At 36.2% G+C, this 14,372-nt stretch overlaps 1 protein-coding gene across 1 annotated transcript in view; it reads left to right on the plus strand.

Annotated features, from left to right (window-relative positions):
- Positions 1-1,707: 1,707 nt before the first annotated feature.
- The window catches only part of SEPTIN14 (septin 14), a 35,954-nt gene continuing 23,289 nt past the window's right edge, over positions 1,708-14,372 (plus strand). Inside the window, exons 1-4 of the mRNA XM_082857227.1 lie at positions 1,708-1,886; positions 2,782-2,850; positions 11,781-11,901; positions 12,277-12,472. Coding sequence (XP_082713353.1) covers positions 2,797-2,850; positions 11,781-11,901; positions 12,277-12,472 — 371 coding nt within the window. The 5' untranslated portion in view covers positions 1,708-1,886; positions 2,782-2,796. The remainder of the gene's footprint in view (positions 1,887-2,781; positions 2,851-11,780; positions 11,902-12,276; positions 12,473-14,372) is intronic.

Consider the following 14,372-nt stretch of genomic DNA (forward strand, 5'->3'; position numbering starts at 1 on the left):
TATCTGTTTACTGAGTTACCTAACTCAGTGGGTCCTAAATGGGTATGATTTTACCCTCTAGGAAATATTTGGCAATGTCTAGAAATATTTGGCAATATGTGGCAATGGTTGTCACACGCTGGGGTTGCTACTGACATCTACTGGGTAGAAGCCAGAGATACTGCTAAACATTTTAACAATGCATAACAAAGGATTATATAGCTCCAAATGTCAATAGTGCTGAGGTTGGAAAACCCTAGTTTATTTAATGCTGACGTATTTCATTATGCAATATAAAAATTTGTGTTTGTTAATATCATCACTAATCTTTTTGGGAAAGTTTGTAAGTATTAGGAAGTTGTCAAGATAGTGGATACAAGTTCTCCAAAAACTTTAAAGTTCAAATTTTATCATTTACAACATATATTTTCAGTTATTTTCCTTCATGCTGTAAAGCACACTTCATTCATTTTCAAGAAACTGTCTTAGAAATAACCAAGTCTAAAAAACTAGTATTTGTCAGTTGTTTTTGCAGTTGAAATTGGTGTTCCATAAAATGAGTCACTATCTCTCACAATCACATAACTTATTTTCGCACTTGTATACGGTATAAATGCTTTATGGTACTCACTACCTTGATTAAAGTAGCAGCAGTTTTAGCCACCATTGCTTTTGACCCATCAGTGCAAATGTCAACACAGTGGAAAAAGCAAATTACCTTAGTATTATTAGAAAAAAAAGTTGACTGTACGGGCCCCCTGAAAGAGAGTCAGGGATCCCCAGGGGCCCAGGGACCATACTTTGTAAACTTCTTCTCTAGATTTATGTGAAAGAAGTAAACCCCTATTTGTTTAAGGCACCATTAATTAGGTTTTAAAAAATAAGATAACTTGTATCTTTAGTTTTCAAACCATCTTCTGCAGACTTGCCAAAAAGTCAACAGTTACGCAGAGATACTTATTTTTTTTAATTCCTCTCTTTTTTTCAAGAGTTACTGAGATATAATTGACAAATAGAAGTTGTATATATTTAAGGTGCATAATGTGATGTTTTGATATACATATACACTGTGAAATGATTACCACAATCAAGCTAACATATCCATCACCTCACATAGTTACCACTGTGTGCATGTGTGTGCATGTGTGTTTGTGTGTTGGGGGGAGGAGAATGCTTAAGATCTACTCTTAGCAAATTTCAAGTATAAAATACAGTATTGTTACTTATAGTCACCATGTTGTACATTAGATCTCTAGAATTTTTTCATCTGCATAACTGAAACACAAGACTCTTAAATTTATAGTAATTTACTTCAAATTCTGAAGTAGGATAAGTATAAGAAGTTAAGAAATAACCCTTTTTCAGTGGTTTCAGTGTTTACTGTTGGATTGCAATTAAAGCTCGGAAATCACTGCAATACCCACCATTATTGTTCTACTAAATAGTATAGAACCTTCATATATACTAGACTAGAGTAAACCATACCATAGAACAAAACACTACCTGTAGTAGAAAACACTATTTACCATTAGGGAAAAAATGAGGTAAATCTATATACTAAAGTGGAATAATCCTCAGGATATATCAAGTGAAAAGACCATGGTACAGAGCCGTTCTTTAATTCTGTTTGCTTTTTTCTTTGCTATGCTTATATATAATATTTCCCTTTAAAACATGCCTCATAGTCTCAGTATCTTTGTGTTATACTCAAAAGTAGGATAGCATGTCCTTCTCAGGCAGTGTTGCTTAGAAATCAGCACAGCTTGCTCTCTTGTACCTCTCCTCCCTTGTTCCAAACTGTTGCAAACACAGTGAATATTTGGTCCAGAACTGGGGACAGTAGAAAGAACACCGGCGTTGGAATCAGTTCAGACCTGTGTCTGCCACATAGCTGAAATCTCGAGCAAGTAAGTTACTTAATTTTTTTGATTCTGAATTTTCTCTTTTAGCATATGGCAAAGAAAATATATGTATCTCATATCTATTATGAGAACTAAAGGAGATAGAGCACATCAGCACTCAGCACAATGCTTCATAAATGACAACTATCATTAATTTAGTTCCTTGTCTAAGGGAGTCGTTTAGAGTTTTAGAAGCTCTGCTTTCTCAATTCTCCTTCAATAAGTACACTCTAACACCTCAGCCTCCCCTGATAAGCTACTCTGGAAAGTTAAGTAATTATAAGTGTCTTCTGGGTTCTTTTAGCACTTTTTAAGAAGGAAGGGGGGTGATATAGGAGTACAGGATTAAGAGCCACAAACAACTACCTATAAAATAAATAAGCAGCAGAGATATATTGTACAGCACAGGGAAATATAGACATTATTTTGTAATAACTTTAAATGGAGTATAATTTATAAAAATATTGAATCACTGAAAGCAATATACTATTAGTTGTACACCTAAAACTAATATACTATTGTAAATCAACTATACTTCACTAAAGAAAAAGTGAAAAAGAAAAGCAAAATTCCCTATTTCCGTTTCTCAAGCCCAGAGAGTTCTTTAAAGAAGAACAATACTCTTTGTCCTTTTGATTTCAAAAGGGAGTTTACCTTTCTTTAGATGCTTTTTATATGTTTATGATTAAATGTATTACTGTACATTATAAGTTGAGTATTATTTATTATATAGAAGCCTGTCTAGCAAAGCAGCCACAATTGAAAACAGGTTAACAGTGTGGACTGAAAGCCAAAACCAGGGATAATGTCTATACTAGGCTCCCTTATTGATCTAAATTATATTGTAGGAATGTAGCCTTTTAAAGTAATCTTTTAAAGGTTTTTGTTTCTTTATTTTCAGCTCCTTCAGTCTGACATGGCAGAAAAACCAATGCGTATGTCCACACAAATACCCGATGATGAAGATATAGTTGAGTATATCTTTCAAAGAGAATTCTCCTTTTTGTCCTTAACAAAATTGTGTAGCTTCAAAATATTGACTCAGTAAACTGATATAGACCTAGATGGTAAAGGCTTATGTTTGTTATGTTTGGACATGAATTAACTTTTATACTGATTGGAGTTAAATATCAATGATCGTTTAAATAACTGATGCATGTTTCTTGCATCTGCAGACATTTTTTGTAGTACAAAAGACTATTCCTATTTAACACCAAAGAATAACAAATGAAAATTCCAGAACCTCCCAGTAGGTGAGGAGAATAATGCTACTTTGATGTATATGTTTGTGGACCTTTAGATACTGATAATAAAAAACTTTTAAATGAAGTTATTTTAGGAAGTGGCTGGGTGGCTGTTTTTTTATTACTTTACTGAGTGGGAGATTGAACCAAGTTCCATGTTAAGACGCGTCTCTGTACTAGGGAAAACATAGTAATTCACATAAAATTTTACCCTAAAAGAGAGAGTAACATATCTGAATGGGTGAAAACTGAGTTTTAGAACTATTTTTGACCAAAATAGATACATGAACAGATACATGAATATTGAGCTATGTTAAGTAGTGTTTGTTTATGACTTAATAACTAATGGCTCTCTTTTTGGTGTTTTCCTCCAATCATGCATGGTTTTCTGTATCTTTGTTTGAACCATGAAACGATCATATTTTTTCTCTTCTCTTTCTCAGTTACTTTTCTGAAGTGAATGGTTTATTCCACCTTTATTTTTCTATCAGCCACACTTTAAAAATCACATTTGATCCAACTTTCATCTTCGTTGCTTTTCTGAAACTATTACTGACCCTTTCAAGTCGGGTCCCCACAAGGGTCCTCCTGCCTGGGGTCACTCGTGCCAGTGCAGTGAGGCTGGGTGCGGCTCAGAAGCAAAGGAAAGTTTAGTCTTTGATTAAAGAATGGAGAGGTGTGAGCTCAAGCTCTAAAGTACACACTCTGCGGACAGGCTGTGGGCAGGCTGCTTCGTAGGGTTCCAGTCTGCGGAGGGAGGGGCGGAGTTCTCGTGGGTGCTCACGGCACCCCACCTCTACCTTGAGTTGAAGTGTTGCTCGCAGGGCTTCTCCACACGGTATGCCAAGTTGGGGTGTTGGGCCCATCGGTTCTGTGCTGGGAACTTTAATCCGAGGTGTTAGGTGCAGGCCTCTGCACACGGCCCCCTGTAGGCAAGTGAAACTAGACTTAGCGCGAAAGAAAAGTTGACAACTTATCTTATTGTTACCGACCCTTTTGAGTTGGGGTCCAACAAGAATCCTCCTGCCTGGTGTTATTGGAGCCAATAGAATGAGAGCCAGTTTGGTTCAGAAGCAAAGGAAAGGTTTATTCTTTGATCAAAGAATGGAGAGGTGTGAGCTCTCGCTCTAGAGTTCTCGCTCTCCTGAACAAGCTGTTTACGGGCTCGCTTTATAAGGTTCTTGTCAGCGGAGTGGGGCGGCGTTCTTGGAGGGCGACTGCAGTGCCGGGTGCAGCAGCATCTCTGCACACGGTTCACTGTCATCATCTTGAATTGAGGTGTCATGCACAGCGCTTCTCCATATGGAGCGCCAAGTTGGGGTGTCTAGTGCAGCGGTTCTTTTTGTTGTTGTTAATTAATTTATTTATTTCTGGCTGCGTTGGGTCTTGATTGCTGCACACAAGCTTTCTCTAAGTTGCAGCGAGCGGGGGCTACTCTTGGCATGTCGGCCCAGTAGTTGTGGCTTGTGGGCTCTAGAGCGCAGGCTCAGTAGTTATGGCACATGGCCTTAGTTGCTCCGTGGCATGTGGGATCTTCCCAGACCAGGGCTTGAACCCATGTCCCCTGAATTGGTAAGTGGATTCTTAACCACTGTGCCACCAGGGAAGTCCTGAGTGCAGTGGTTCTGAGCTGGGAACTCTAATCCCACACGTTAGGTGTAGGGGCTCTGCGCTTGGCCCCCTTAAGGCAAGTGAGATTAGACTAAGCACAAAAGAAGAGGTTAGACCTTATCCGATCACCTAGATTCCATCATATTTTTCCCAGGGACCCCAGTGGGCTTTGCTGGTGACAAAACTACTGTCAGAGTCCTATCTCAGTGACTAAACCACTGACTTATGCCCATCCCATATTACCTTTGGGCCCTCTGATGCATTAAATCACGGTGAATGCTCCTCTGTTTACATGACATTAAAATCATAAAATTTTAGAATAGGTGGATCCCAAAGGCCAATTAGTTGAACTTTAATCTCATATATAAATGCTTGCTACAAACCATTTAGCAAGTAGTCTTCCAAACTTTTTTTGAACCCTTTACAACTGGCAACTTAATTTATTCTCCTTTTTGAAATTAAAAATAACATTATTAAAAGAAAATTTCAAACAATAAGAAAGAGATAACAGGCCTTTCAACCTAGCTCTTTACAGGAAATAACTAATCTAATCTTTGAACAACTTTTCATATCAGCCCATACTGATCAACCTAATTCTTTTTAATAGCTCTGTTCTTTTTTTTTTTACATCTTTATTGGAGTATAATTGCTTTACAATGTTGTGTTAGTTTCTGCTGTATAACAAAGTGAATCAGTTATACATATACATATATCCCCATATCCCCTCCTGCTTGCACCTCCCTCCCACCCTCCCTATCCCACCCCTCTAGGTGGTCACAAAGCACCAAGCTGATCTCCCTGTGCTATGTGGCTGCTTCCCACTAGCTCTCTATTTTACGTTTGGTAGTGTATATATGTCCATGCCACTCTCTCACTTCATCCCAGTTTACCCTTCCCCCTCCCCGTGTCCTCAAGTCCATTCTCTACGTCTGCGTCTTTATTCCTGTCCTGTCCCTAGGTTCATCAGAACCTTTTTTTTTTTAGATTCCATATATATGTATTAGCATACGGTATTTATTTTTCTCTTTCTGACTTACTTTACTCTGTATGACATACTCTAGGTCCATCCACCTCACTGCAAATAACTGAATTTCATTTCTTTTTATGGCTGAGTAATATTCCATTGTATACATGTGTCACATCTTCTTTATCCATTCATCTGTTGATGGACACTTAGGTTGCATCCATGTCCTGGCTATTGTAAATAGAGCTGCAATGAACATTGTGGTACATGACTCTTTTTGAATTATGGTTTTCTCAGGGTATATGCCCAGTAGTGGGATTGCTGGGTCATATGGTAGTTCTATTTTTAGTTTTTATTTTTGAATTTTATTTTATTAATTTTTTTATACAGCAGGTTCTTATTAGTTGTCTATTTTATACATCTTAGTGTATACATGTCAATCCCAATCTCCCAATTCATCACACCACCACCCCCACCCCGCCACTTTCCCCCCTTAGTATCCATACGTTTATTCTCTATATCTGTTTCTCAATTTCTGCCCTGCAAACCAGTTCATCTGTACCATTTTTCTAGGTTCCACATATATGCGTTAATATACGATATTTGTTTTTCTCTTTCTGGCTTACTTCACTCTGTATGACAGTCTCTAGATCCATCCACATCTCTACAAATGACCCAATTTCGTTCCTTTTTATGGCTGAGTAATATTCCATTGTATATATGTACCACATCTTCTTTATCCATTCGTCTGTCAATGGGCATGTGTCTTTTTGAATTATGCATGTGTCTTTTTGAATTATGGTTTTCTCTGGGTATATGCCCAGTAGTGGGATTGCTGGATCATATGGTCATTCTATTTTTAGTTTTTTTAAGGAACCTCCATACTGTTCTCCATAGTGGCTGTATCAATTTACATTCCCACCAACAGAACACTCACTTTTATAAGGGAAGGGGCTTCACAACTCATCTTCTGGCTCTAGTTTCCTCTCCAGGCCACTGTCATGCTAGTGCCTTATTCATCTTTTTGAAATGCTTCTTCCTTCTACTATTCTCTGGCTCAAACCTCTAGCCACTGCCCATTACCATTTAGATAAAATCCATATTCCTTAGCCTCATATTTAAAACTCTCTATTGTTGGGTCCTTTTTTTACCTCTTGTTCATAATACCTCCCTCCTTCATACAAGTCTTATCCTGTCTTCAAGAGACAATCTGCCATCTTTTAAAATTATTTTTAACTACTCTATGCCACAGTCATCTATCCTTCTTCCAAATTCCTATATTATTTTTTGACTTTTCTGTAATTTTGGTACTTAGTATGATATTAATAGATATTTTAACTTTTTCTTCATGGCTTTTATTCTATTGAAATTGTAGGCTCTTCATAAATAAGACTCTTTGACTTATAGAACATCAGAGTGTGAAAGAATTTTAAGCTCTCCTGATCAAATGTTCTCATTTTACAGAAGAGAAAACAGGCACCAGTGACTGTCCCAAAGGCTCACAATGACTAGTGACTTTTCTTATTCAGCTACCTTTCCCCATACCACTGGGAAAAAAAGTTCAGTGAATACAGGGTAAACATCAGGGCTTGTCAGAACTTGTAGAGTCCTTTTATAAATTTACAGACTATAACTTTATGTACAGTATCCCATTTGCTAGATGTAGTCTGTGTGTCCCTGCTATCATGAGGGATTAAAATAATGTATTATTTGCATTTCAGTTTCATGTGAATGCATGTGAAATAATCCTTTTAATAGTAGGTTCATATATTTTTATATATCTACCTTGTTTATTTCTTAATTTGCTTTATTTGTGCTTTGTTTGTGGATGATGCAAAGTTGAATTCAAGAACGAGACTTGAAAGATCACAAATTCCAAATTAGTAGAATCTGAAATATTTAAGTTCTCTCCATAGAGTATTTTGGAATTTTATAAAAGTAAATATTATAAGAAAGAACTTTTGGCCCGTCAGAAGACATTTGTTAAGTAATAGTGATGATTCTATGGAAACCCCTGCTTGTTCTATCGATATTTGCTCTGTGGGTGAAAACTCAGTGTTCATGAGGCCAAGGTTTCTGGTCTGTTCCTGATAAGAAAATGGGCTATATTTTGTTCTATGGACACACAAAGCACTTTGATCTGGTACCTCCCTAAGCTACAGTTTTTAAAATGAGAGAAGCCTGCCACAAGGGAGTGTAGGACAGAGAGGACAGTAGAGTGTCCAAATCTTTTATTGTTACATATAATCTTCAGGTTATATGGGTCAGAATGTTCTCTTTTGAGTAGAGAAGTCAAAATTTACCACCATATATAAACGCTGTCTTCTAAGAGCACAAGTAGTTACAAATTGAAAATTTTTATTATTTCTTATTTGATTGTATTTTCAGTTTAGGATTGGTAAATACACTCTCTTTAAATATAAAATCCCCATGGAATTTTTACTAATTAATTCTTGGTTGATTCCTGGATTCTTGGTTGAGACAAGATAGGACCCGGGTAGGCTCCTATCTCTACCATTCACTCTTCATTTAGCATGCACTAATTCAACCAAAAGCTATTGAAAGCCTACTGTGAGCTGGGAGTTAATGATATAAAGTGAATAAAATTCTATCTCAAAGAGCTCAAAGTGTATTGAACTCTGTCTTTGGGTAAATCATGTAAACTGTTTGGATCTTAATCCCTTATTTTAACATAAGAGGATTAAATGAATTCTAATACTAATCATAGTGAAACTATTAATACAAATGTTTCCTTATATCATTGTGTCTATAATATTATAATGCTTATGGAAAAAGAAATAGCATAATTTAATTTCTATGCAAAGAGTGTTTTTAAAAAAATCTTTGAAGCATATTCTTATTTAGGACTACCAACTGTATGTTTTCTTTGTTAAAATTTTTTTTTAAATAATTTCATATTTTTGACCACACTATTCAAAATAGTTATGCTAAAAACATGATATAGTAAACCTATTTTACTCTTACTACTGAACTCAATTAAGAGTCCCACAGCAGGGTGATTCAGGAAGGGGTAGGCATGTAGAAAGGAACATGAAATTGAAATATGAAGAACAGCAGTCTCATAGTTAATAATTTTGATGCTCAATTATGCAACATTTGGCCAGTAGGTGCCATTTAAACAGATTCTCCTGTGCTTTTAAAATTGCATTTGAATATATATGGGGTGAAAGAGCATCTTAATATTAATGGTTTTTCCAATGTGTAAACACGATATATATTTCCATTTATTTAATTCAATCTTAATCGCTCTTATCATTCTTTTGTAGTTTTCAGTGTAAATGTCTTACATATCATTATGATACTTGATATTATTTCTATCATTTTGAATTAATCAAGACTTGTCTTGTGGCTTAATATATGATCTACCTTAGAAAATATTTTGTGTGCACCTGAGAAAAATGTGTAGTAGGCAGCTGTTAGATGGAACTTTCTGTATATGCCTATTAGGTCCATTCAGTCTATTGCATTGTTCAAATCTGCTGTTTCCTTATTGGTTCTCCATCTGGATGTTGTATCCATTGTTGAGAGTGGGGTATTCAAATCCCCAGCTACTATTGCATTGCTATTTCTTTCTCCTTTTAGTTCTGCTAGTATTTGCTTTACATATTTAGGTACTGAGTGCATATTTATAATAAATACATCTTCTTGATAGGTTGTCCTCTTTATAATTATAACTTAGTCTATCTTGTCTGAAATAGCTATAGCTGCCTTTGCTTTATTTTGGTAACCATTTGCTTGAAATATCTTTCTCCATCCCTTTACTCTCAGTCTGTTGTGTTCTTAAAGTTATTCTCACGTAGGCAGCATATCATTTGGTTTTTTAAAATCCATTCAACCTTCTATGACCTTTTATTGGAGAATTAATTCACTTACCTTTAAAACAATTATCAATAGGTAAGGACTTACTATTGCCATTTTGTTAATTATTTCTGATTGTTCTGTAATTGCTTTGTTCTTTACTTGTTATCTTGCTGTCTTCCTTTGTGATTTGATGACTTTTTTTGGTGGTATGCTTTGACTCCTATATCATCATCTTTCATGTATCTAAAATTACCTATCACTTCATCCATTAAACTCATTTTTTCTGTAGATTCTTATACATGTTCATAATAGTTATAGTATTTGTCTGCCAATTCCAATATCCTCATTATGTGGTTATTTCTATTGATTGTGTTTTTCCTTGGCTATGAGACAGATTTTTTTCTGCTTCTTCAAACCTAGTAATTTTGATTATGCATTGAGCATTGTGGATGGTATTGTAGAAAGTCTGAATTCTATTATTATATTTCTCTAAAGAGTATTGAATTTTGTTTTAGCAGGCAGTTAGATTACTGGCAAGTCATTTGGACACTGTTGAGTCATGATACTCTTTGTAAAGATGGGTTTATCTTAGTTATACCCTTTGACTTGGGAGTAACCCTTTGACTTAGAACATAATCCTAAATCCTATAGCAAGTCCTTTTACAAATTTAAATAAAAAGTCCAAAGTGTTTATCTAAAGTGTTGACCAATCTTGTCTAACTTGGAAGAAATGTAAACTCCAAACTCTGTCTCCTCGGGCCTTCCCAGGACCACTGCTGAAATACCAGCTTAGCACTTTTGGAATGCCAACTCTTCTCTCCATTGCCACTGAGCTCTTTGTAGCCATGCCTGCACGTGCAGAGTTAGACTCAGCCAAGTGTTCTAAAGTTTGCAGATTTGGATCTTCCCACTCTGTGGCTTGCTCTTCCAGCATTTCTTTCTCAATATCCCAGTATTTTGGCAGTCCAACTTCTGACCTTAGACTTCCCAGCTCAAGATTGTCATTCTGCTTGAGCTCTGCTTCCCAAGTTTCTCATTTACTGGGGAGTCACTTCAAGGGAATATATGGATAAACCTAGTTTCACCTCTTATGCTAACCTTATTTCCAGTGTGATTTATTCTTGTTTCTGCCTCCTTTTCTTTCCCTCCCAGTGCCTTCAAACAGTCCTTTTTTTTTTTTTTTTTTTTGGCCGCACCATGCGGCTTGAGGGACCTTAGTTTCCCGACCAGGGATTGAACCCGGGCCACGGCCGTGAAAACCCAGAATCCTAACCACTAGGCCACCAGGGAACTCCCCAAACAGTTGTTTCTAATTGTTGATGTAAGGAAAGGTAAAATGCTATAAGTTACTCTATCACCAAAAGCTAGGAGTGTACACACAATTTCACACCTTACTTTTTTAACTTAATATTTTCATGTATTTTTCAATTTATTAAAGCATTCTTCATAAACATCTTTAAAAATGACTTAAGAATGCCCCAGTGTGTGCGTGAAAAAATATATTATCATTTACTTGCATATTCTATTTCAGGGAGTCATACATTTGGATGTTAGATAGCTACAGTGAACACTTTTATGCATAAAGCATTTGTGAAATTTTCTAGTTGTTTGGGAGAGATTTCTAGGGATGAGATTAGTGTAGACTGTTAAGCATTCTTTGAATTATTTTTCCATCTTTTAAAAATAATCAGTTGGTAAATTTATGTATAATATTGTTGGATTTCTAGTTTTCTAGGTTGGTATTATTAGCAGTGGATTCCTTTAACAATTTGATATAACACAAGTTCTCAGAGGGCATATAAGAAATTTGAAGTCAAAGTTTTTAGTTGCTTCTTAAAAAATTCAAATTAACTTTGATTTCCTTACATATATTAACATATATTGGATTTCCTGAATATATTACCACACTGAAACGGAGTGAAAGAATGTTGTTTCCTTTTTTTCTATAAAAATAATTTATTATTGTATAGTAACATACTAGGCTTTCTTGTGGTACTTCTGTAATTTCCTATTTTTAAATTTAAAAACATAGTCTGAGTGTGATCAGAGATAGAGTCACTATTTATAAAAACGATGACAAAAATCTGTGTGTCTGGATAAAGATTTCTCTTCTCACAATTTTACTTCATTTGCATCTTATCTGAGGTATGATGATCAAATGATAATCAATTCCATTTCTTTGACATATTATTATAGTCACATTTTCAAATGACATTTTCTATTCTAATTAATATATTTTTATTTGTTTTTTTCTCTAAGCAAAAAGAAGATAATATCCGTTGTTTAACTACGCTTGGTCATTTTGGTTTTGATTGTTTGCCTCAACAACTGGTGAACAAATCTGTTCAACAAGGGTTCTTTTTTAATATTCTCTGTGTGGGTAAGTGCCAAACCCCTCACACGAATTATTTCCTGATTTTCCTAAATGCTCATTTCAACTTACCTTAAGCAGCATAACACTGGTGCTGTTAATTTAAGACTATGTCTTCATGTTTGTATTGGTTTGTATCTTTAGTCATGTTACTTAGACATTTTTTTCTTTAAGTGTTTCAGTGCCTTTCAAAATCTGATATAGCTTTGTGTATATTATCTTTCTATATTATGTAATGATGGAGGGAGTCAAGAGTAGCATGTATACTTTCAAGGATATTCCAGTCTTTAAAGTGTTTGGGACCCTTTAAACCATCCTAGAGGGTCAGGGTGTTACTTCTTCTCAGACATCTTATGCCCCTATGATGTATCTATGTTTATACAGGGGAAACTGGGATTGGAAAATCAACATTGATCGACACACTGTTCAATACTAACTTGAAAGACAAAAAATCCTCACATTTTTGCCCAAATGTTGGACTTAAAATTCAGACATATGAACTTCAGGAAAGCAATATTCAATTGAACTTAACTGTTGTGGAAACAGTGGGGTATGGTGATCAAATAAACAAGGAAGGCAGGTGAGTGGTTTTTTATTTTAATTTAAAAATTATTCTTATTTCAAGGAACTTACTTTCTTTCTCCATGTATTAAAAAGTAATAGTCTTCTACGGGCTTCCCTGGTGGCGCGGTGGTTGAGAGTCCGCCTGCCGATGCAGGGGACACGGGTTCGTGACCCGGTCCGGGAAGATCCCACATGCTGCGGAGCAGCTGGGCCCGTGAGCCATGGCCGCTGAGCCTACGCGACCAGAGCCTGTGCTCCGCAACGGGAGAGGCCACAACAGCTAGAGGCCCGCGTACCGCAAAAAAAAAAAAAAAAAAAAAAGTAATAGTCTTCTAGAATATATATATATATATGTATATATACATGTACATATATATATAACTGAGTCACTTTGCTGTACAGCAGAAATTAACACAACATTGTAAATCAACTATATTTCAATTAAAAAATAATAAAATGGCTCTATTGTAATAGATGGCATGCAGTTGGATCTTTTTTACAGCCACCCCTGCTTTATTTTCATTTCCACTTTCATGGTATATCTTTTTCTATTTCTTTACTTTGGGCCTATGTGTGTCCTTAATGCTGAATGAGTCTCTTGTCAGCAGCAGATGGTTGGGTTTTATTTATTTATTTATTTATTTTGTTTGTTTGTTTTGCGGTATGTGGGCCTCTCACTGTTATGGCCTCTTCCATTGCGGAGCACAGGCTCCGGACGCGCAGGCTCAGCGGCCATGGATCACGGGCCCAGCCGCTCCACGACATGTGGGATCTTCCCAGACCGGGGCACGAACCCATGTCCCCTACATCGGCAGGAGGACTCTCAACCACTGCGCCACCAGGGAAGCCCCGGGTTTTATTTTTTTAATCCATCTAGCCAACTGTGCCTTTTGATTACTGAGTTCAACTCATTTATATTTAGAATAATTACTGAGATGTAAGGACTTACTACTGCCATCTTATTAATTGTGTTCTGGTTGTTTCGTAGTTCCATTATTTAGTTTTTTTCTCTGTTTCTTTCTGTCTTTGTAAATTGGTGATTTTTTGTGCTGGTATGTTCTGATTTCCCTTTCTTTATCTTTTGTGAATCTACTCTAGGTTTTTGCTTTGTGGTTGTCATGAAACTTACATAAAACATCTTACAGATAAAACTGATACGTGGTTTACTTTGATCGCATAAGAAAATTTCACCCTTTTGCTCCCCATTTTATATTTTGAGGTCACAAATTTACCTCTTTTTATATTATATATTCTTTAACAAATTACAGTACTATAGTTATTTTTAATACTTTTGTCCTTAACCATTATACTCTAGTTAAGTTGTTAACATGCTATCTTATCACAGATTAGATTTTTCTAAATCTGTATATTTGCCTTTACCAGTGTGTTATATACTTTTGTACATCTTCATGTTCTAATTAGTGTCTTTTTGCTTCTGTCTGAAGAATTTCTTAAAGATTTTCTTGCAAGGCAGATCTAGTACCAATGAACTTTCTCAGCTTTTTTGTTGTTGTTTGGGAAAGTCTTATTTCTCCTTCATTTCTGAAGAATAACTTTGCCAAACAGAGTATTCTTGGCTGGCAATTTTTATATTTTGTTATTTTTCTCTCTCCTGGCCTGTAGGTCTTTGCTGAGAAATCTGCTGATAGCCTAATGGGAGTTCCTTTATAGGTTACACTTCTTTTTTCTCTTGCTGCTGTTAGGATTCTGTATTTGTCTTTGATTTTTTTTTTTTTTTTTTTTTTGCGGTACGTGGGCCTCTCACTGTTGTGGCCTCTCCCGTTGCTCAGCACAGGCTCTGGACGCGCAGGCTCAGCGGCCATGGCTCACGAGCCCAGCTGCTCCACGGCATGTGGGATCTTCCCAGACCAGGGCACGAACCCGTGTCCCCTGCATCGGCAGGCAGACTCTCAACC

The sequence above is a fragment of the Leucopleurus acutus genome, assembly GCF_964270905.1.
Source record: "Leucopleurus acutus genome assembly, chromosome: 16".
In the NCBI taxonomy this organism is placed as follows: domain Eukaryota; kingdom Metazoa; phylum Chordata; class Mammalia; order Artiodactyla; family Delphinidae; genus Leucopleurus; species Leucopleurus acutus.